Genomic DNA, 22,960 nt, shown 5'->3' on the forward strand with positions numbered 1-22,960 from the left:
TGCAGGAACGGACCTGTCAGAGCCTCGCTCTCCTCTATAGGGAATCGGATGAAAACAGACCACCCACCCGGCTGCATTTAGCGGGTCTAAGCAGATTGGATGTCAGTGGACGCTGACATGCCTCACTCTATAGAGGTACATGGAGCGTCCGTTCAGGTCCACCTGAAAAACTGATAGGCGGACCTGAATGGTTCGTATGTGTCAAAGAGCCCTTATACTTAAAGTGGAGTTCCACCCATAAATATAACATTACATCAGTAGTTTTAAAAAAATGTCATTAGTCCTTTAAGAAAAAAAATATATTTTTTAGATGCCTTCAAAGTGTTGTTGCTAGGCAGAATAGTTAATCTTCCCTCTTCCTGCACCTAGGTGCTTAAGCTTCCTAACCTACACCGCACAGACTCCTGGGAATGTAGTGGGTGTAACTTTCCTGGAGTCTGTGCACTCCCCAGTGCCGAAGAATCATGTGACTTGGACAGTACAGGTGCTGAAACCTGATCTGAAACCTATTACACTGCTTGTGCAGCACTGAGCATGTGCGAGATCTGCAAGGCTGAAATCCAGGAAGTTATACAGTCTGGCTTCATGATGCCCACACTTAAGATGGCCCCAGTCAATTTCTATTTTATAAAGTGTCTAAATGCTGTAACAACCTAACAAAACGGACCTTAGTTTACAGACTAACTTTACTAGAATACATTAAGCTTGTGTATTACAGGGGTATTCATATTTAAAAAGTGAAATTGTGGCCGGAACTCCGCTTTAAGCATACCTGGTTGGCTACTTGTGCTGCTTCTGCCAGTCTGAACTCTGCTGTAAAAGGACTGCAAGAGACTGAATAATGCAGGTACTTACACACCCCAGTCTTTCCATAACTAGAACAAACCACGTCGACTTTCTCTATACTCTGCCCCTTTTTTGACCCTACAACTCTAACCATTCTTCCAAAATGTTGAGGTTAGATGAGACCTGTATTTATATGTTCCTAATCACCCAATTGCAGAATTTTGGCTCAAATAAACTATTTGTAAGTCAAAACTGTGGGGTTTGCAAATTAGAGTTGTTCTTGTCGGTAAAATATATTACCATATTTATCGGCGTATAACGCGCACTTTTTTCCCCTTAAAATCAGGGGGAAATCGTGGGTGCGTGTTATACGCCGATCCCCGCTTTCTGAGCGCCGCCGCCGACATATACCACGCGCAGTACACTCGGCCACGCTCGCGGTCACGCCCTGTGCCGCCTCCTAGCCTTTATGCGAGAGGAGCCAAGCGTGGCCGAGCCCAGCCGAGTGTACTGCACCTGGTATATGTCGGCGGCGGCGTTCAAAAACAGCGCGGGAGAAGCGGGGAGGACACCACGAATGCCGCAGACGGACGCCGGACCGGACAAGGCCGCTGATGGATGCGGGGCAACTGTAACCTGTCAGTATTTTTATTTTTTTCCTTAGGATTCCCTTCTAGGTTTGGGGTGTGCACTATACGCCTGTGCACGCTATAGGGCGATGAATACGGTATATGGATTTTGTCAAATAGTTCAATTATTAGTAAACCTATATTCCTAAGCGAATATACAGTAGTAAGGACTTATATCAGCAACTGGACAAATAAAACCAGGCAACGCACAGCAGACAAATTCTTTTTATGTTCCCATCCAGTGCACAACAACATCTAAGAGCGCTCAAAATCACTTCTACATCCTTCTCAACACAGTTTCAACTTTCTTATGAATTAGAAGAGTCTAGAAGAACAACTGTTATTTTTTGACATTGTTAAGGTAAAAAAAAAAAACTGATCCAACATATTTCATCATAGGAAATAGGCATGCTTGGACAACAATGGGGTAGACAGATTGGCTTTCTCATAAAATATGCCTGTATTTTCTAAAAAGAACTTGTTTTCATCAGGCGTCATCTTCTCCTTCTTCCTCTTCGAATTCTCCTTGTTCATCAGCTGTGGCATCTTGGTACTGTTGGTACTCTGACACCAAGTCATTCATGTTGCTTTCAGCTTCAGTGAATTCCATCTCATCCATTCCTTCCCCAGTGTACCAATGCAAGAAGGCTTTGCGACGGAACATAGCTGTGAACTGCTCAGAGATTCTCTTGAACAGCTCTTGAATGGCAGTGCTGTTGCCGATAAATGTGGCAGACATTTTGAGGCCTCGCGGTGGAATGTCGCAAACTGCAGTCTTCACATTGTTGGGAATCCATTCAACAAAGTAGCTACTGTTTTTATTTTGGACATTAAGCATCTGCTCGTCGACTTCTTTCATGGACATTCTTCCACGGAAAATAGCGGCCACGGTGAGGTAGCGTCCATGTCGTGGGTCGCAGGCTGCCATCATGTTCTTGGAGTCGAACATTTGCTGGGTTAGTTCCGGCACTGTCAGGGCACGGTATTGCTGACTGCCGCGGCTAGTTAATGGAGCAAATCCGGGCATAAAAAAGTGCAGTCGTGGGAAAGGCACCATGTTAACAGCCAGTTTTCGTAAATCTGCATTCAGCTGGCCTGGGAAACGAAGGCAGGTTGTTACCCCGCTCATTGTAGCAGATACCAGATGATTAAGGTCACCGTAAGTGGGTGTTGTTAGTTTTAAAGTGCGGAAGCAGATATCATAGAGGGCTTCATTGTCTATGCAATAGGTTTCATCTGTGTTTTCCACCAACTGGTGTACAGAGAGGGTGGCATTATATGGTTCAACTACAGTGTCTGAGACTTTGGGTGAAGGCATCACGCTAAATGTATTCATGATCCTGTCTGGGTACTCTTCCCTAATTTTGCTGATAAGTAGTGTACCCATGCCAGAGCCAGTGCCACCACCCAGGGAGTGGGTCAACTGAAAACCCTGTAGGCAGTCGCAGCTTTCAGCCTCTTTCCTCACCACATCTAGAACTGAATCCACCAACTCAGCACCTTCTGTGTAATGACCCTTGGCCCAGTTATTTCCAGCACCACTCTGTCCTGGAAAGAAAATAATAAATGTTATGTGTCATGTCCATTTGGTTCAGAAAGCATTTAAAAAGTCAGTTTAAAAAGGAAATACCAAAATGTACCATACACTAGATATGCATTAATCATATTGGGGGTTATTTGCGAAAGCCAAATCCACTTTACACTACAAGAGCAAAGTGCACTTGAAATTGCACTGAAAGTGCAGTCGCTGTATATCTGAGGGATAGATCTGAAATGAGGGGAAGCTCTGCTGATTTTATCATCCAACCATGTGCAAGCTAAAATGCTGTTTTTTATTCTCCTTGCATGTCCCCCTCGGATCTACAGCGACTGCACTTCCAAGTGCACTTTCAGTGCAATTTCAAGCGCACTTGTAGTAAATGTATTTTATTGGGATTTTATGTAATAGACCAACACAAAGTGGCACATAATTGTGAAGTGGAAGGAAAATGATAAATAGTTCTCAACATTTTTTTACAAAAAAATATGTGAAACGTGTGGCGTGCATTTGTATTCAGCCCCCCTGAGTCAATACTTAGTAGAACCACCTTTCGCTGCAATTACAGCTGCAAGTCTTTTTGGGTATGTCTCTACCAGCTTTGCACATCTATAGTGACATTTTTGTCTATTCTTCTTTGCAAAATAGCTCAATTTCAGTAAGATTGGATGGAGAGCTTCTGTGAACAGCAATTTTCAAGTCTTGCCACAGATTCTCAATTGGATCTTGGTCTGGACTTGGACTGGGCCATTTTCACACATGAATATGCTTTGATATAAACCATTCCATTGTAGCTCTGGCTGTATGTTTAGGGTCGCTGTCCTGCTGGAAGGTGAACCTCTGCCCCAGTCTCAAGTCTTTTGCAGAATCTAAAGCCCCATACACATTATCAGTTTTCCTGATGGTTTTCTCTTCAGGTTTACCAAAACCATCTAATATGAGGTCAAACCTTAAGCGTTTCAATTTGAATGTAATCAGGCAGGTCCTTGTACTACATGGTTTTGGTAAACCTGAAGAGAAAACCAGCAGGAAAACTGATAGTGTGTATGGGGCTTAACAGGTTATATTCTAAGATTGCCCTGTATTTGGCTCCATCCATTTTGCCATCAACTCTGACAAGCTTTTTCCTGTCCCTGCAAAAAGAAAAGCATCCCCACAACATGATGCTGCCACCACCATGTTTCACAGTGGAAATGGTGTGTTCAGGGTGATGTGCAGTGTTAGTTTTCCGCCACACATAGTGTTTTGTTTTTAGAACAAAAAGTTCAATTTTGGTCTCATCTTCCACATGTTTGCTGTGTCCCCCACAAGGCTTCTTGCAAACTGCAAACTGGACTTCTTTCAACAATGGCTTTCTTCTTGCCACTCTTCCATAAAGGCCAGATTTGTGGAGTGCGTGACTAGTAGTTGTCCTGTGGACAGATTTTCCCACCTGAGCTTGGGATCTCTGCAGCTCCTTCAGAGTTACCATGGGCCTCTTGGTTGCGCTTTTGATTAATGCTGTCTTTGCCTGGCCATGTCTTGGTAGGTTTGCAGTTGTGCCATACTCTCTCCATTTTGGGATGATGGATTGAACAGTGCTCCATGAGATGTTCACAGCTCGGGATATTGTTTTAATAACCTAACCCTGCTTTAAACTTCTCCACAACTTCATCCCTGACCTCTCTGGTGTGTTCCTTGGCCTTCATGATGCTGTTTGTTTACTAAGGTTCTCTAACAAACCTCGGAGGTCTTTACAGAACAGATGTATTTATACTAAGATTAAATTACACACAGGTGGACTCTATTTTGGTTCCACTGGATTTTAGTTAGGGGTATCAGAGTAAAAGGGGGCTGAATACAAATGCACGGCACACTTTTCACATATTTATTTGTAAAAATTTCCTTCCACTTCCCAATTATGTGCCACTTTGTGTTGGCCTATCACATACAATCCCAATAAAATACATTTGCGTTTTTGGTTGTAACATGACAAAATGTGGACCTCAAGGGGTATGAATACTTTTTCAAGGCACTGTAGATACATTGGTCCATCTTACTGGCTACAAATGCAGGCACGGTGTAAAATGTTTTAGATGTCATGTCTTTGCCTCCCCCTTACACATCACACTATGGCTCTGACTGGTTGGCAAACAGTGCTTTTTTTTTAGATTATTTGGGTAACTGGTCCCCAGGGGCTATGTGGTGACTCATCTTCAGATTCCTGCTTCCAGTCTCAGCTCGTCTTCCTGTGGGTGACCCTGAGCCACCCCCCAAACATACCCCCACACACACTCTTTCTCTCCTATTGCTCTGGGGGTTATTTTTGTGGTGGGAGTTATTGTTGTGATCAGGGTTATTGCTTGTCCTGACATATGCCATGGGGTGCTGTTGGGGGTTACAATTGCTGGCCATCGAACTTGCTTGGGGTTATTGCTTGACTTGACATGCTGGGGTTTTTCATTGCTGGCACTGACACCAACAATTGGGATTATTTTTTTGCTACGATATCTTCAGCATTCCTGCAGGCCCTTATTTTGTCTAAATATTATCAGAGGACAGGGGAAAGATGGCACATTACATACCATACACCAGTGGTCGAATGTATACCAACCAATGTTGTTTCCAGTTTTGTTATCAATGCGCACTGACTGTAAATACTGTCAGCACACATTGATACCCGCTGCCTCCTCTGTAGTTCCAGCTTCTGTGAACTCAGAGGGAGGCACAGAGAGCGGGAAGTAAAAAAGGAGGGGAATTCCAATGGCAGTGCTGCCACATAGCACAATCAATTTTTCTTGTCAAGCCCTTGCTTATCACAGAGCCGTCCAGGTTCTGGAACGATCCTGACCCTGTTGTCGAGATCCACCTAGATGCCTGATTGGCAGCTGGCCCAGCCTCTCATTGTGCGGCGAGAGCTGGAGCCAGCTGCTAAGGCCCACCCAACCCAGTGAGCACTGGAGGGGTAGAGCAAAGAGCAGTGACTGAGCAACCACTCTCAGCTCAGAGCTGACCGAGAACCGAGTGGTCATGGGATCACTCAATTCTTGGGCTTAGAGCCAGCGGGGTACAGCTGCAGTATAGAGGTGAGCATTTGTTTGTTTTTTTCATACACCCTAACTTTGCCTTTAAGCATATATATATTTTTTTGTAAATATGTTACAAAGTTTCTTATCTGGGGATTTTGCCAGTAGCAGCACTCCATGTTGCAGGATGATAATGTTAAGCTGCACCCCCCCTCCCCCTCTGCTCTCCCAGTGTGACTCCCTCATGTTGCTTTCTGTATATCTTTTATTGCAACTTTGTTTCTCTCCCCTACCTTTTGTCAGATTCTTGCCATACTCTCCAATATCACCCCTCCCTGCAATTAAGTTCCGATCCTTCTCACTGTTATCGCTGATTGTGCCCTTCTGTCTCTCTGTAGTCCTTCACTTCTGTCCAATCTATCCTGTCAGCCCAGCCTGTATATCTTCCCTGTTCTCTTCCCCTGTCCTCTGCCTCACAGTTACAGCCAATCAAATGTATTCTGTTCCTGCAGCGGTCTTATCTTCTCCCAACCAACTTAGTGTACTATACTATATGTAGCTGGGCTTCCCACTCTTCTCCCCCAGCCTGTTTCCCTTCAGTCACTGCTGCATACCTCACACCTCTATTCTATACAACCCCCCCACTGTCACCACATGTTCCCTCTGCAGATCTGTGTATACCTGCTAAACACTTTCTATTTAACTGATTACCAACTTAAAACAGAACTTCACCCCCAAAAGGGTAAGATCTGCTTTAACCTTCCTGGCGGTGTTCCCGAGACTGACTCGGGGTTAGATTTTCCTGCTACGATCGGTAACCCCGAGTCAGTCTCGGGCTTGCCTCGCTAGATCCACAGGCACTTTTTACTTACCTTGTCCCTGGATCCAGCGATGCCACCGCGCTGTGTGAGCGAGCGGGACCTCGCTCGATTCACATAGTGCCTCCGTGTGACGCCGATCTCCGTTCCCTGCGACGTTACGACGCACGGGGACGGAGAACGGCGCCAAATTCAAAAACGTAAACAAACACCTTACATACAGTATACTGTAATCTTATAGATTACAGTACTGTATGTAAAAAAAACACACCCCCCCTGTCCCTAGTGGTCTGCCCAGTGTCATGCATGTCATTTTATATAATAAAAACCTTTTTTTCTCCCTGCAAACTGTAGATTGTCCATAGCAACCAAAAGTGTCCCTTTATGTCAAAAATAGTTTTAGATCAGCTAGAAAACAGCGATAATAAATTATAATCACTTGCAGAATTGTGCGATAGTGATTTGTGGGGAAATTCGTCATAAAAAAAAAAAAATAATGACAGCAACAATTCTGCAACTGAGAAAATTTCAGTGATTTTAATTTGATTACATTATTGAATAATTTTTATTATAATTATATTATTATTGGTTATAATTATTTATAATTATTTATTATATTATAATTTATAATTTTGTTTTTAAAAAAATGTCATACCCGGGATGCCTACTAGACTCTTGTTTGGTCAGATTTAAGTGAGTTATTCCTAAGAATTACAGGCCTACAGTATAAAACGCCAAATTTCCTTGCAAATAATGGTACCGCTTTCAGCATGTTTTTTCGGAAAGAATCATACCGCCAGGGAGGTTAAGTCCCCCACCCCTCCTCTGCCACATTTGGCATGTCTTTTATGGGGGGCTGATTTTGACAGGTAATCACACCCAGTTTCACTCAGATCGCCTTGTAATCCGAGTAGAAGAAGGCCCCCCCCCCGCAGTCTTCTGGGACACATCACAGGTGCGCCGCCCCCTCTCTCTCCTGCACCGCCACTGAATACAATACAGAGATTCATGCATTGCATGAATCTATGTATTGTTGCTGCCACCCACTATTCAGATGGCTGGCCCCCTGGTAAACGCCGGCCATCTGAATAACGGCAGCTGGTTGGCTTTGGAAGTACCTTTCTGATTACAGCCCTCAGGCGTCATCGAGGGCGGGAGAAGACAGCAAGGGGCCGTGGAAGGAGAATGGCTAACCCCAGAAAGGTAAGTGCCGGGCGGGGGGGGGGGGGGCAATCTGACTGGCAGCATTTTACAGGGCACAGTGGCGACAATTGATGTGGGCACAGTGGCGACAATTGATGTGGGCACAGTGGCGACAATTGATGTGGGCACAGTGAGGCTGCAATTGTCTTTTTTTTTTCATTTGTTTGCGCCCCCGAAAAAAAATTTAAGCACCAGCCGCCACTGCCCCATGATATCTAACAACGGACCTGTATATAAAATGCACTATTTATCTTTCAAAAAGTGTTTCCCAGTGCTAAACCTTTCATCCACTTTCTAAATTTCTGTATTTGTAAATTCCAAAAGTCAGTATAAAGGAATAGTAGTGATATAAAAAATACCTTGAGGGTTTAATTAATAATTTTTGTTTGTAGAATTCGACTTAAAGGGGGTGAGTCCCATGCCTACATACTTTTGCTAATGGGTGCCCTTCATTCCCATCTCAAAAGTTGGGAGGTATGCAATTAGTAGCGCTGCTTGCCATGCATGCACCTTCAGTTTGCCAAAGGCCGCCACTCAGTTCTGTGCATGCCTCATACAGACCTATACTGGCAGCCCAAGAGGCCAGCTGAAGTAGGGTGTAAAGCAGACTGACAACGCTGCTGCTAATGGAGATGCAGAGGCTTCATCAGGAAGAACCGTTACTGGCAGAATCTACAAGTAAGAAACCCTGTAGCAGATTCACAAGAAATGAATTCAAGAAAACTGTTTACAGTAAAGCATGATGTCAAACCTATAGATTTAGGCCCCTTTCACACGATAAGCCCGCTCGGATCCACCTGTCTGTGTTTCAGGCAGATCCGAGTGGGACATCCATTGACTCCTATGGGCAGGCGGATGTCAGCGGAGATGTGTCTGCTGACACCCGATTTGCTCAAGACAGCGATACGTCTGCCATCCGTCTTGGAGGATCGGACCATTGTCCTCTGGTTAACCTATCGTGTGTACGAGGCCTTAGGGTTTACATACACTTAAAAAAGCAACAACATGAATATTGTAATAAAATAATTTCAATGTTATGTCATACAGCCACTTCCATAAAAGAAAAATTAGTGACATTGTTTTAGGTTGACCAAGGAGTAGAATAATAAAAAATTAATTATGATTTTTTTAAATTAATTATGTGTTAATAATTGTGAATGCAATGTGATTTTAAAGATGCCAGAAAGAAGCATATTACACATATTAAAAAAGAAAAAAAAAAAGTTGATGAGACTCACATGTCTTTCGATGTTTTTTTAAGTACTTATGTCTTTTTTAAGTATTTTTGGAATACATTTTTAAATTTTATTTTATTGAACATGTGGTTCCTTCAGGGAACTTTGAAAATCCTATTGCATTCACAATTCATCTTGACTATTTAAAAGGATGTGGTGCTAGGGGTCAGATTCAGAAAGATCAGCGGATCTTTCTGCTGGCGTAACGTATCTCCGATACATTACGCCGCTCTAACTTTGGGGGCAAGTTCTGTATTCAGAAAGAACTTGCGCCCTTAGTTACGGCGGCGTAACGTATGTGTTGCGGCGCAAGGCCGCCTAATTCAAATGGGGATGTTGGGGGCGTGTTTTATTTAAATTGTACTTGACCCTGCGTTTTTGACGTATTTTTTGAACGGCGCATGCGCCGTCCATAAAATATCCCAGTGTGCATTGCTCCAAATTACGCCGCAAGGACGAATTGGATTCGACGTGAGCGTAAATGACGTAAAGCCATATTCGCAAACGACTTACGCAAACAACGTAAAATTTCAAACCTCGGCGCGGGAACGACGGCCATACTTAACATTAGCTATGCCTTATATAGCAGGGGTAACTATACGCCAAAAAAAGCCTAACGTAAACGACGTAAAAAATTGCGCCTGCCGAACGTACGTTTCTGAATCGCCGTATCTACCTAATTAGCATATTCCTCGCGTAAACATACGGAAGCGCCACCTAGCGGCCAGCCTGAAAATGCAGCCTAAGATACAACGGTGTAAGACACTTACACCTGTCGGATCTTAGGGATATCTATGCGTAACTGATTCTCTGAATCAGGCGCATAGATATGACCTCCCGCACTCAGAGATACAACGGCGTATCAGGAGATACGCCGTCGTATCTTGTCTCTGAATCTGGCCCCAGATATATTTCTACTTGAATAATGTTGTGCAGATTATCTGGATATGTTAGGAACAATAAGTAAAAATTCTGAATTGATGTATGATTTTCCTAATCCCAGTGTTTATTAATTAGGTTTTGTCTCCCGCCATACTATGTGTTGATTTGCGTAGTGATAAATACCTACCAAATACAAAGTTGTCCGGTCTAAATATCTGTCCAAACGGCCCTGATCTTACAGAGTCCATTGTTCCTGGTTCCAAATCCACAAGTATAGCGCGTGGTACGTATTTATTTCCTGAATGAAGAAAATATAATTATATTACTAATGTAACAAAATTAGCCTAACATTTTGCAGACACAAGCTGCCTAATAATATCAGACATCATTGTATCTGTCTATTACTTGCTAATCATTAATATAAATGAGAGAACGAAGATTACCAGAGGCTTCATTGTAATATACATTGATTCTTTCCAGTTGCAGGTCACTGTCGCCATGGTAACTGCCGGTGGGATCAATACCATGTTCATCACTGATAACTTCCCAGAACTAAGAAAAAAATAAATAAATATTATATAGTAATTTTACTATAAAATGTGCAGTGCTAAAAATGTATGTAGAAATAAAATTCTATATATAAAAAAAGGACTAAAAATATAATAATAAATTGATAAACTGCAGAGAAAAAATGTGCTCTTATGATCAAGAAAATAATATATTATGTAAATCATATATATTTAATAAATGATTATAAATTATTATATAAATCGCTAATGTACACGGTAGCCAATCAGCTTCTAACTTCGGCTTGTTCAATTAAGCTTTGGCAATAAAACCTGGAAGCTGATTGGTTTCTATGCAGAGTTGCACCAGATTTTGCACCCTCCAGGTTTCTTAAATAACCCCCAATATGTTTTATATTGTGTATTATTTTTAAGATTTTACATGATGGACGGTACTGCCTTTTAATGTCTGTTTGTGTTTGTATTTATCTACAATTATTATGTAATTTATTATGTACAAATATTTATTTATATGGACGGTACTGCCTCTTTTATGTCTGTTTGTGTTTGTATTTATCTACAATTATTATGTAATTTATTATGTACAAATATTTATTTGTATTTTGTTTTTGTATTGATGAATGTGTAAACTTGCAAAATATTAATAAATACAGTGTGATCTCTACATTTATGACTTTATTTAGGCATTGGATGAAAACCCAATATTCAGACATTTGTAATGGTGGATTGAGGGTGGCGAGACGCTGGGTGGGGTAATTAATACATAATAAAATTGAAAAAATATATATAAACATTATTCAGCTAATAAAAACAAGATTAAAAAGCAAAAAAAGAAAAAAAAAGCATAAAAAAAGCGTAAAAGCAAGAAAAAAACAAAAACAGTATACACTATTTGTATTTATTTTTTAATAACAATAACAATAATCAAGTAGAATAAATGAATGATATAAATTGTAAAAACCAGTCTGGGTTTGCCACACCCAAAGCAGTTGTCTGCATCTCTTAGAGGCATCTAGCTGCACATTACATACAGTATGCTACGCATCATACAAATTGACTTACACTGCAAAGATTTTTTTTTTTAGCTTTTTACCATCAGTTACTTAAATATGCATTTCAGATACATCGGTGATCATTAAATATTTTTAAATCCATTTTTGTCTACATTTTGACCAGTGAAAAATCACTTTCAGAGCCAGAAGCCACATACAGCATTATGCTACTTCGCAGTTCCAATTCATGAATTCGGTTGGCAAGACAACACCGTGTGAAAAGGCTCATTTCCATGCCTTGCACAAAAGGCGATCCCATGGAAGCACACAAAGACCTGACACACCTCCCCCATAGCAAGTAATGAAGGTGGTTGTCAAAGGAAGACCCCACCCAGCGTCTCGCCACCCTCAACCCACCATTACAAATGTCTGAATATTAGGTTTTCATCCAACGTCTAAATAAAGTCATAAATGTAGAGATCACACTGTATTTATTAATATTTTGCAAGTTTACACATTCAACAATACAAAAACAAAATACAAATAAATATTTGTACATAATAATTGTAGATAAATACAAACAACACAAAAACAGACATAAAAAAAGGCAGTACCGTCCATATAAATACATATTTGTACATAATAAATTACATAATAATTGTAGATAAATACAAACAAAAACAGACATAAAAAAGGCAATACCGTCCATCGTGTAAAATCTTAAAAATAATACATAATATAAAACATATTGGGGGTTATTTAAGAAACCTGGAGGGTGCAAAATCTGGTGCAACTCTGAATAGAAACCAATCAGCTTCCAGGTTTTATTGCCAAAGCTTAATTGAAGAAGCCGAAGTTAGAAGCTGATTGGCTACCGTGCACCAGATTCTGAGTGCTCCAGTTTTAGTAAATCAACCCCATTTTGTTTTTCAGGCCGTGCATTAAGTGTAGAATCACACAATAAAATAGCTATTAGTAGTTAGACCCATTCAACAAAGACTTATTCTGCAATGCTGCAGACATTTCCCCTCCCAAGCTGGCCATACACTAGATTTTCCAACACACATTGGTACGGAAATTCTCTGTACATTCAATGACTCGGGTTGTTGGAAAGGACTTGAACATTTCATACGCCTTTAACAATGGATTTGTGGAGTGAATGGACTTTTCTGAATGTAAATCACATTCACTGTTAGACCTCATACACGCTATTCGATTTTCGTCTTCAGATTTACCTAAACCATATAATATGAGGTTTCAATTTGTATGCAATCAGGCGGGCCCTTGCACTACAAGGTTTTGGTAAATCTGAAGACAAAAATCTGCAGAAAATCTAATAGTGTGTATGGGGCCTTAGACTTAAAAAAGAAAAAAAAATTCCATCCTGTTCCTTCAAAATCTTACATTGAAAACTAATGTTGATAAGAAAATCTAACGATTTTCTGCTAGTTTATGGCCAGCTTTTTAAGTACCTTCCTCATGCTTACTACAGAAGTCCAGATGACTGTGACCACCTACTACTAGGTAACTAGGCTATTCTCTAGGGTTGTCACTGTGTCCCTTTACACCCCAAACACACCCAGCTTCAGAATCAGCTTTACTCATCCAGTATGGACAAAATACAAGGGATCTGTGTGATCAGGGGTTCATTAGAATCAGAGATTCGTACCATGTAATCCTGTGTCCAGTATATATTTTATAGGGATCTGTGTGATCAGGGGTTCATTAGAATCAGAGATTCATACCATGTAATCCTGTGTGTCCAGTATATATTTTATAGGGATCTGTCTGATGAGGGGTTCATTCGAATCAGAGATTCATACCATGTAATCCTATGTCCAGTATATATTTTATAGAGATCTGTCTGATTAGGGGTTCATTAGAATCAGAGATTCATACCATGTAATCCCATGTGTCCAGTATATATTTTATAGGGATCTGTGTGATCAGGGGTTCATTAGAATCAGAGATTCATACCATGTAATCCTATGTGTCCAGTATATATTTTATAGGGATCTGTCTGATGAGGGGTTCATTAGAATCAGAGATTCATACCATGTAATCCTATGTCCAGTATATATTTTATAGGGATCTGTGTGATCAGTGGTTCATTAGAATCAGACACATGTGTCATGTAATTCAATGTAGCAGAGAAGAAGGAGGAGCCTATTGTATACGGTGCCCAGTATGTATTTTATAGGGATCTGTGTGATCATTAGAATCAGACAGACATGTCACCTAATCCTATGTATCAGAGATGAATGGGGACGTCTATTGTATACGGTGCCTAGTATGTATTTTATACAGGGGATCAGTCTGCTCTGGGGTCATTGGGATCAGAGATCCATGTAATCCTATGTATATATTTTATTGGGATCTGCGTGATCAGGGGATCATTAGAATCAGACTATCATGTCATGTAATCCTTTTAATCAGAGATAAAGGGGGGAACCTATTGTATACGGTGCCCAGTATATATTATATAAAAGGGATCAGTATGCACATTAGAATCAGACATGTCATGTAATCCTTTTAATCAGAGATGAATAGGGAAGTCTATTGTATACAGTGCCCAGTATATATTATATATAAGGAATTAGTATGATAAAACAGTCATGTAATCCTATGTATCAGAGATGATTAAGGAAGTCTATTGTATACAGTGCCCAGTATATATAAGGGATCAGTATGCACATTAGAATCAGACATGTCATGTAATCCTATGTATCAGAGATGAAGGGGGACGTCTATTGTATACAGTGCCCAGTATATATTATATATAAGGGATCAGTATGATCAGACAGTCATGTAATCCTATGTATCAGAGATGAATGGGGACGTCTATTGTATACAGTATATATTATATATAAGGGATCAGTATGCACATTAGAATCAGAGATCCATGCCATGTAATCCTATGTATCAGAGATGAAGGAGGGGCAGCCTATTGTACATAGGGAGGAGTAGATTGTTCTCTATAGATGGGGTGATCTTCTCTCTAGCAGACGTTTTACTCTAAGTACATGGCACAGAAGATCGCCCTGATCTCTATAAGGAACACTGAATAAGAAATCAGAAGCTGATTGATGGGCGATCGGCCCATGTGGAGGGTAAATAATTGATAGATGTCATGCTGTATGGTCGGATAGGGGATGACAGGTGGGATGTGTGTGATGGGATTACCTTAGCTCCGATCTGGTTGCCGCACTGGCCAGCCTGGAGGTGCACGATCTCCCGCATGATTGTAGTGTGTGTGGGTATTAGAGGGAAGATCGGACGATGTGATGTCGATGATAAATCCCTCTCCCTGATCTGCTCCTGTGCACTCCTGTGATGGTGTCTGGCTGCCAGCTCGCCCCTCCCCGGGCTTCTCTATATATATATGTGTGGGGGGTGCTGAGCCCTCCCTCCCTTTACTACTCTCCTAGGATCAGCCAGCCTCATCCCATTCACTGTCACTCTGCTGGATGATGTAATGGGGAGGGGCTATGGCTGGGGTTGGAGCCAATGAGAGATGAGGAAAAGGGTGGTATGGGGGTCTGCATTGTCTCCCTATCATAGGGCAGAGGTGATGTACAGTAATAGGAGGGGGTGATCAGAACACATTGGGAATGGTTATTATTATTCCAGTGATTCCATATAGAGACAACCACTCCCATCCTCCTTCCTTTATCATTAGAGATCATCTGACATCAGGGGGCTGCTGGAAAAGACAGTCACATCACAGTCTATGGGGGATGGAGGAGAGATCATGGAGACATTGTGACTGCTGCCTAGAATGTCTCATCATCTCATGTCCTGATAAACACTTTATTCTGATGACACTAAGCAGTTAATGCATGCAATATTATTATCAAATCTGTATCTGGATGGATATATACCATACCATTGTAGACAATGCTAGTTACCTGGCTGTCATGCTGATCCAGCGGCTTCACAGCGGGAGTTGTGCCTTCACTGATTTTCTAACTCAATGCTTCATCCATATCGCTACGTTACGAATGAAAAGCATTAGGAATCGTTTAAACTTAGGCTACTTTCACACTGGGGCCGCCCAAGCGTCGGCGCTAAAGCGCCACTTGTTCAGCACAGGTTAAGCTGCGCTTTTTTGGCTTCTAGCTGGGCACTTTTAATCCCCGCTAGCAGCCGAAGAATGGGTTAAAAGTGCCCATGTTGCGACGCTGCCGAAGCGCTTTTCAGGCACTTTGGATGCACTGTCCATTCATTACAATGGGCAGGGGCGGTTTGGGAGCAATGTATACAGCATCCCCAAACCGCCCCAAAGATGCTCCTTGCAGGACTTTTTCTAACGTCCCGCAAGCGCACTGCCCCAGTGTGAAAGCACTCGGACTTTCACATTCTGGAGGCAGTTTACAGGCGCCATTTTTAGCGCTAAAACGCCTGAAAACTGCCGCAGTGCCCGAGTGCCTCAATGGTCAGTCCGCCCCTGCCTTTACACTTGCCACTTTTTTTTTGAAGGGGAGTGGGTACCTGGTTTTGATAGGTACCAGCTCCCCTACTTCTGGTTGGATCGCTGTGGTTCAGACCGTCACAACCCCCCCCCCCCCCCCCCCGTGCGTCACAGGTCCCAGAAGGCAGTGGGACCATTCACAAAGTGTGTGCGCAGTTGGAAGCCTGCTGTGGCAAAGCTGCAAAGCTTCACTGCCAGTTTCCCTTTGTCAAGATGCCTGTGCCTGGACCCAATGCCAATTAAAGAATCAGCTCGGGTGAAGACAGGGCTGGATCCTGTCCTTATATTACAAGTCAGCAGCTACAGAATTTTAAATTCTCAGGTGGGGGGGGGGGGGGCTGACTGTAGCGCCTTTTTAATGGTGGAGTAATTTGTTTTTTTATGATGTTGATCCTGTGTTTTTCTGCCTCTTAGTAATGTCCTCTGCAGGGGCGGACTGACCATTGGGCCCCAATGCCACTAGGGGGCCCCATCAGGGTTGCCAGGCTCAGTAAAACCAGGGACAGTATGTAAAAATCTTTTTTGTTTTTTTTAGATCTGTCCCTGATATGTCCGAAACCGACATGCTTTTGATGTGAAAATCCTGAGATTTTAGCTGCCCCGCCTCTGCACTGCCTCCTGGCGTGGTGGCCATCTGTAAGCCCAGGGGCCCCATAATCTTCTATTGCCCGGGGGCCCCATGAGTTGTCAGTCCGCCCTGGTCCTCTGTGAGCTCCCAAACCTTCTCTTTCCCTCTCATGTCCATTTGTTTGGAACAAGCAGCACGTGTTAGTTGTGGCCATGTGCACTGCTCTATGTAGACTACAAATCCCATAGTCCCTAGGCTATCTTGGGAGCGAGCAAGAGAGGGTGACTATATACCTACATACAGTGGGACCACGAAGAAAGAATGTAGCCACCTTCTAACACAGGGGTGCCGCATCAGCATTAGGATTGTCCTCAAAAGGGCCGGTTGTATTTGTAAGATTTGATGTCCAGAGCATCCCCTCCCCTTACATTAGATGTCAAGAGCCACTCCACCATCAGAAGTTGAGTCCCCCACTCTCCCTTACATCACAGTGCACCCCCTTTCATTATGCTGCTGCTGGGAAGAAGCTGGATGCATTGTTTGAAAGCAGAAAGTAAGGGTCTGGAGTAGGACCAGAGGATGGCTGGAGCTCTCCTGCAGCTGCCATGAAATGGCCTGGAGGGCCGGATTCGGCCCGCGGGTCTTGTGTTTGACACCTGTGTTCTAACAGGAAGGAAGATCGTAGTAGCAAAAAAATAAATTTAAATTTGAGGTTTGGAGGATGCTGAGAACAATAGATGGGTCTATTTGAGTTAAGAATACATATTTGAACATAGTAAAAAAAAAAAAAAAAAAACAGAGTTTGAAGTCAGGAATCTCTTATAGCTTGTCAGTGGATAGGTTCATTCCTGCAAATACAGTACAACTGGCTATTAAAGTGGTAGTAAGGTCAGTTATGTACATATCTACTGACAGGCTTTTTATAATAGACAAGATCCTAGAGGTCTCTTCTGTCATAAATGCCCCCCCCCCTGCCTGTCAGCGGGTAATGTGATCTGAGCCGCACATGCGCAGCTCAGACCACATTTTCGGCACGCTTTTTGTGGCGCAGCGATATGATGTGACGTCACATCAGCCCAGCCAATCAACCGGCCAAAGATGCAAAACCTGGAAGGAAGACCAGGTGGAGATGGAAGCAGCGGGACCAGGCAGAGTCCTGACAGCACATAGCTGGAGGGCTCCGCTTGTAGGTAAGTCTGTCATAATGTACTAATATGCGGTGCATACTAGTACATTATGACTTAAACCTGCAGGGGGAATATTTCTTTTATTTTTCTATGGAAACTTTACTACCACTTTAAATAAAATGCAGTAGCAGGCATCTGTGATTAGATATCATGGCAGTGGAAGGGATAACTCTGAACAGAGATGTAATGGTAATCAGCAGTGAAGAGGTTGGGGCTGGCATGTATTTAGCAATGTAAGGGTTAGTCCATCATATGTAGCGACTGAAGACAGCAAAGGGATGACATTTGGCATGTACAGCAGTGAACAGCAGTGGGCGGCAGCAGTGAAGGGGGGGTTAAGTAGAACAGATGTGATGAAAGTTGTCAGCAAAGAGGTGACGCCCATCTCATGTAATACAATCAGACTTAAAGGGGAGATCCCCCTCTGTCTGGCATTAGACCGTTTTTTTTTTTTTTAGATTAGCCATTTCCTTTGAGCATATCTGTACACCAGCTACATTTCTGTGCATTTGCAGTGCTTGGTGACCCCAGCTAAAATACACAAGCAAACTAACAGTATTTTATTTTTTTTGTTTGTGTAGCACTACCCCCGGAGGAGCTGCTGGTTTATTTTGGGTGGCATGTTACCTCTGTGACTCCGCCATCTAGGGTAGTTGATGAGAGCCGTAGTAATGGAATGTCTTTTTCTTGTGCTTTTATTCACCCAACAAGGTAAAACAGTTGAACTTGGTGAAGAATAGAGGAATAACAGAGCTGGAGAACAGATTCAGGTGTAGGTACAAGGAAACAGTCCTGCTTCCAACGACAAACTTTCACTTCGCCACTCCAGCCGGAATGGGTATAGCGCACCTGGACAGACCTCTCTCACAAGCCTGGCAGCCAGAATGACACTCGAATTTGGGGTTAAGTCTCTGCCACAGACCCTCCCAATGGATGCAGAAAATAGTAGTACGAAGTCCTCTTGACCGGACTTAAAGGGGTTGTAAAGGAACAAAAATAGCTTTCTTTACCTTAGTGCAGTCCCCTTCACTTACCTCATCCTTCCATTTTGCTTTTAAATGTCCTTATTTCTTCTGAGAAATCCTCACTTCCTGTTCTTCTGTCTGTAACTCAACACCGTAATGCAAGGCTTTCTCCCTGGTGTGGAGAAAGCCTCTTGAGGGGGAGGGGGCGAGCAGGAGCGTCAGGACGCCCACTAACACACAGCTCCTTTCTCTATCTAGAGTAGAGTGTCCTGACTTGCCTGCTCGCCCCCTCCTCCCCTCAAGAGGCTTTCTCCACACCAGGGAGAAAGCCTCGCATTGCGGTGTTGAGTTACAGACAGAAGAACAGGAAGTGAGCATTTCTCAGAAGAAATAAGGACATTTAAAAGCAAAATGGAAGGATGAGGTAAGTGAAGGAGGACTGCACTAAGGTAAAGGAAGCTATTTAGGGGGGGAAAAAAAATCCTTTACAACCCCTTTAACACCTGGATCTCCTTCAGGTAATTAGATTAGGGTGACAGGTGACCAACATCGGGCCTCTCCATGTCCGGTTCCCCTGGTCCCCGATGGATGGTCAGGCCCCTATTGGAACACCAGCCTCTCTTGGCACTCCTCAGGCAGACTCTCCACCGAACAGCTTCCTCCAAACAGGACGAACAGCCCAGGACCTCTTTAGGTGGGGACCCAGTCGATTACTGAGTCCCAAGCAGCAGATCAAATGCTCTGGGCCAACGTGGTCCAGAAGTCAGGATCTCTGCGTAGCACGAGCACCCCGGCCCGGAAGGCCATATGCTGGGGGGCCGTGGAATGGCTACCCTGAAGGTGGGTGCCACACGAGGAGAAGACCCAGGGAAATGGCGTCCGCCCCATAAATACCCCTCCCCAGCATGCACAGTGAGAAAGCCTCCTCCTGATAGGCTGCTGGGGAAAAGTATCCATCCCTTGACTCCACTGCTGCCACCTGCCGACCTGGGGTGGAACTGCACCCCAGGAACAACAGCATGAGCCCACAGTACAGCCAAGCTGGGACAGAAGCTCCAAATTTGAACTACCGTATTTATCGACGTATAAAGCCTCGTACACACGGCCGAGGAACTCGACGTGCCAAACACATCGAGTTCCTCGGCCAGTTCAGCACTGAAGCCGCCGAGGAGCTCGGCGGGACGAGAGCTCCCATAGAACAACGAGGAAATAGAGAACATGTTCTCTATTTCCTCGTCGAGCTCCTCGTCGGCTTCCTCGGCCGAAACTGTACACACGACCAGTTTCCTCGGCAGAATTCAGCCAGAAACTCGGTCGGAAGCTGAATTCTGCCGAGGAAACTGGTCGTGTGTACGGGGCCTGACACGCACTTTCTTACCCTGAAAATAGAGGGTAGAACATGCGTGTTATACGTCGATATCTCATTTTTTCTCAATGGGGGGCGGGGATCGTGCGGTCCGCCCCGGGTGCTACCCACTGGGAGGGTGTCAGGCCGGCCGCGCCGTCTCTCCTGGCCGTGGGACAGCACTTTAGAAAACATTAATGCCAGCCCTTTCTCCTAAAACGCTCCTCCTGTGTCACTTTGTCTCAAATTAATGAAAGCCTCTCTAATACCTGAGATAAGGACGCTCGTTCTGGCTGTTCTCCTCCTCCTGATCCGCCTCCTTCTCGAGTGTAGCTTGTGAATGGAGGAGGAAAGCGGTCATGTGACCATCAATGAAACAGCAGAGGAGAGTGACATGACCGTGTCTACGAAGGAACAGCATTAATTGAGGTATGTAGAAGCTTTGATTTGCAGTAAAAGTGACACAGGAGCGGTGTAGAAGGGGCTGACAGTGAGGTTTTTATTACTTTACGGTAAGCTGGCAATGCTGTCCCAGGAGACTGGGGGTCTCCTGGGAGTGCAGAGGAGGGCGACTTTATAATGAAAGGGGGCTGTGTACTGTGCAGGGGGTCCATGCGTTGTGCAGAGGGTCCATGTGCTGTGCAGGGGGTCCTTGCGTTGTGCAGGGGGTCCATGCGTTGTGCAGGGGGTCCATGTGCTGTGCAGGGGGTCCGTGTGCTGTGCAGGGGGTCCGTGTGCTGTGCAGGGGGTCCGTGTGCTGTGCAGGGGGTCCGTGTGCTGTGCAGGGGGGCCGTGTGCTGTGCAGGGGGTTCGTGTGCTGTGCAGGGGGTTCGTGTGCTGTGCAGGGGGTCCGTGTGCTGTGCAGGGGGTCCGTGTGCTGTACAGGGGGTTCGTGTGCTGTGCAGGGGGTTCGTGTGCTGTGCAGGGGGTCGGTGTGCTGTGCAGGGGGCCGTGTGCTGTGCAGGGGGTTCGTGTGCTGTGCAGGGGGTTTGTGTGCTGTGCAGGGGGTCGGTGTGCTGTGCAGGGGGTCGGTGTGCTGTGCAGGGGGCCGTGTGCTGTGCAGGGGGTTCGTGTGCTGTGCAGGGGTCTGGAAAGTTATTTTCCTGAAACTTGCCTCTTAAAATTAGGGTGCGTGTTATACACCTGTGCGTGTTATACGTTGATAAATACGGTAATTAACAATGGTCAGAGTCACATAACTCTCTGACCCCCTCTAAATTTCAATAGCACCGGTTCTGAAAAGTAACCAGACGCTACATTTGTTTTATTTGAAATGTGAAAAAAAAATCCTGCATGCTGCACTTTTGTGTGTTTTCCTGCATAGTCCTATGGAATAGGATCTTTGAACAGAAAAAAGCATACCAGAATGTATGGCAGCGAAGATTTCCATGTACATTCTGCTAGGAACACACTTGGACACCAAGAACCATATTCTATAAAACTATACTAATGCTTGTTGGTTTTAGACATAGATATAAAAAGTTTAGTGACTGTAAAAACCACAACTGTAATGGCTACATAATTAGTGTCTACAGTAGCCCTTGGTACCCACAGCACATCTCAGGCTTTTCATTGGCTGCCCCCTGGTCTACAATGTAATTTGTGTTCCTATCATCATCCTATGTATGATCCTGTTTCTGTCTTAGCAGAACATTGGTTCTGGGAGTTGTTTTTATATACACCTCCACTTAAAGTGGAGGTTCCACCTATCTAACAACTTAACCTTAAACACAAGGGCACAGTTAGCCTAAAAACCGTTCGCCAAACAACATTTTTTAAAACGTTTGTTTACCTTTCTTTATGGTCTGTGAAGCAGGCACTTCCTGGTCTGTCTGAGTGGGGCTGGGCGTGTCTATTTCTTTCCAGCATAGGGCTTCAGAATGCCAGGAGCTAAGATGGAAACGTCCATCGCTGTATTTTATAAAGTTTACTTTCGGATGATGAATTAAGAATGCTGGCGCCTAGATTCCTGGGACGGGTGAGTACATTATTGTACATGTACTAAGCGGGAGAAAGGATTTTTTTAAAAAAAAAAATGAATTTCGGGGGAATTTTGCAACGCGGTTTAAATCTATTTTGTGGAAGCAATGATTTTTTATTTATTTTTTGCAAAATCTTTTTTATTGAAGTTTACATTGGTATACGAGACTAGCCCACGCAGGGGCCAAACATTTTCCCACGCAGGGGCAGTTCCTCTGTTGTGACAACATGCCGCAACAGGGCTCAACACACATCTTAAACATCCTAACTTAACTTATACTTTAGCCCCAATGTGGGGAGAGGGTAATTTCAGGATAATCTGTGTTTAAATTGGTACCGACAGGAGAGTGCAGCATGAGAATAGTTGGGTTGATAAACTAACAAACTGCAGACATATTGTCAATCTAGGCATTTGCTACTGCATCAGTTGCCGTGGTGTTATCATCTAGCCAACAGTTCCATACCTTCTCAAATTTTTGTGGACATCCCCTGCCCGAGTAGGTGGCCCTATACAGGGGCAAACTAACATTCACTAGGCTTTTCCAGAATCTGACAGAAGGGGGAGACGATTCTTTTAAGGTCATCGTAGTGGCCTTACGAGCATAATATAGTTAGGCCCCGTAGACACCAGAGGCTATCCGCTGGAAACGGTCCGCCGGACCGTTCTCAGCGGATAAATCCTCTGGCGGATTTGGATCTGATGGCTGTACTCACCATCAGATCGAAATCCGCGCGGAATCAATCCGCGGTGACGTGTCGAGCCGTCGCCGCGACAATGACATGGCGACGTGCGCGACGCTGGAAGGTAATTACTTCCACGCATGCGTCGA

At 43.9% G+C, this 22,960-nt stretch overlaps 1 protein-coding gene across 1 annotated transcript; it reads right to left on the reverse strand.

Annotated features, from left to right (window-relative positions):
- Positions 1–1,622: 1,622 nt before the first annotated feature.
- On the reverse strand, positions 1,623–14,984 carry LOC120940662 (tubulin beta-2B chain). Its single transcript, XM_040353641.1, has 4 exons — positions 14,798–14,984; positions 10,539–10,647; positions 10,283–10,393; positions 1,623–2,963 (listed from the first exon to the last, which is right to left on the reverse strand). Exons 1-4 carry the CDS (start codon positions 14,852–14,854, stop codon positions 1,903–1,905), a joined length of 1,338 nt encoding a protein of 445 aa, XP_040209575.1. The 5' UTR covers positions 14,855–14,984; the 3' UTR covers positions 1,623–1,902.
- Positions 14,985–22,960: the final 7,976 nt, after the last annotated feature.

This window comes from Rana temporaria, chromosome 5 (assembly GCF_905171775.1).
Source record: "Rana temporaria chromosome 5, aRanTem1.1, whole genome shotgun sequence".
NCBI lineage: Eukaryota > Metazoa > Chordata > Amphibia > Anura > Ranidae > Rana > Rana temporaria.

Excerpts from the sequence above, each read along its gene's own strand:
- LOC120940662 (XM_040353641.1), bottom strand. The coding sequence starts at position 14,854 with ATGCGGGAGATCGTGCACCTCCAGGCTGGCCAGTGCGGCAACCAGATC. Across the intron at positions 10,648-14,797 it reads GCAACCAGATCGGAGCTAAG|TTCTGGGAAGTTATCAGTGA; the intron begins GTAATCCCATCA and ends TTTTTTTCTTAG. Across the intron at positions 2,964-10,282 it reads ACCGGACAACTTTGTATTTG|GACAGAGTGGTGCTGGAAAT; the intron begins GTAGGTATTTAT and ends TTTTCTTTCCAG.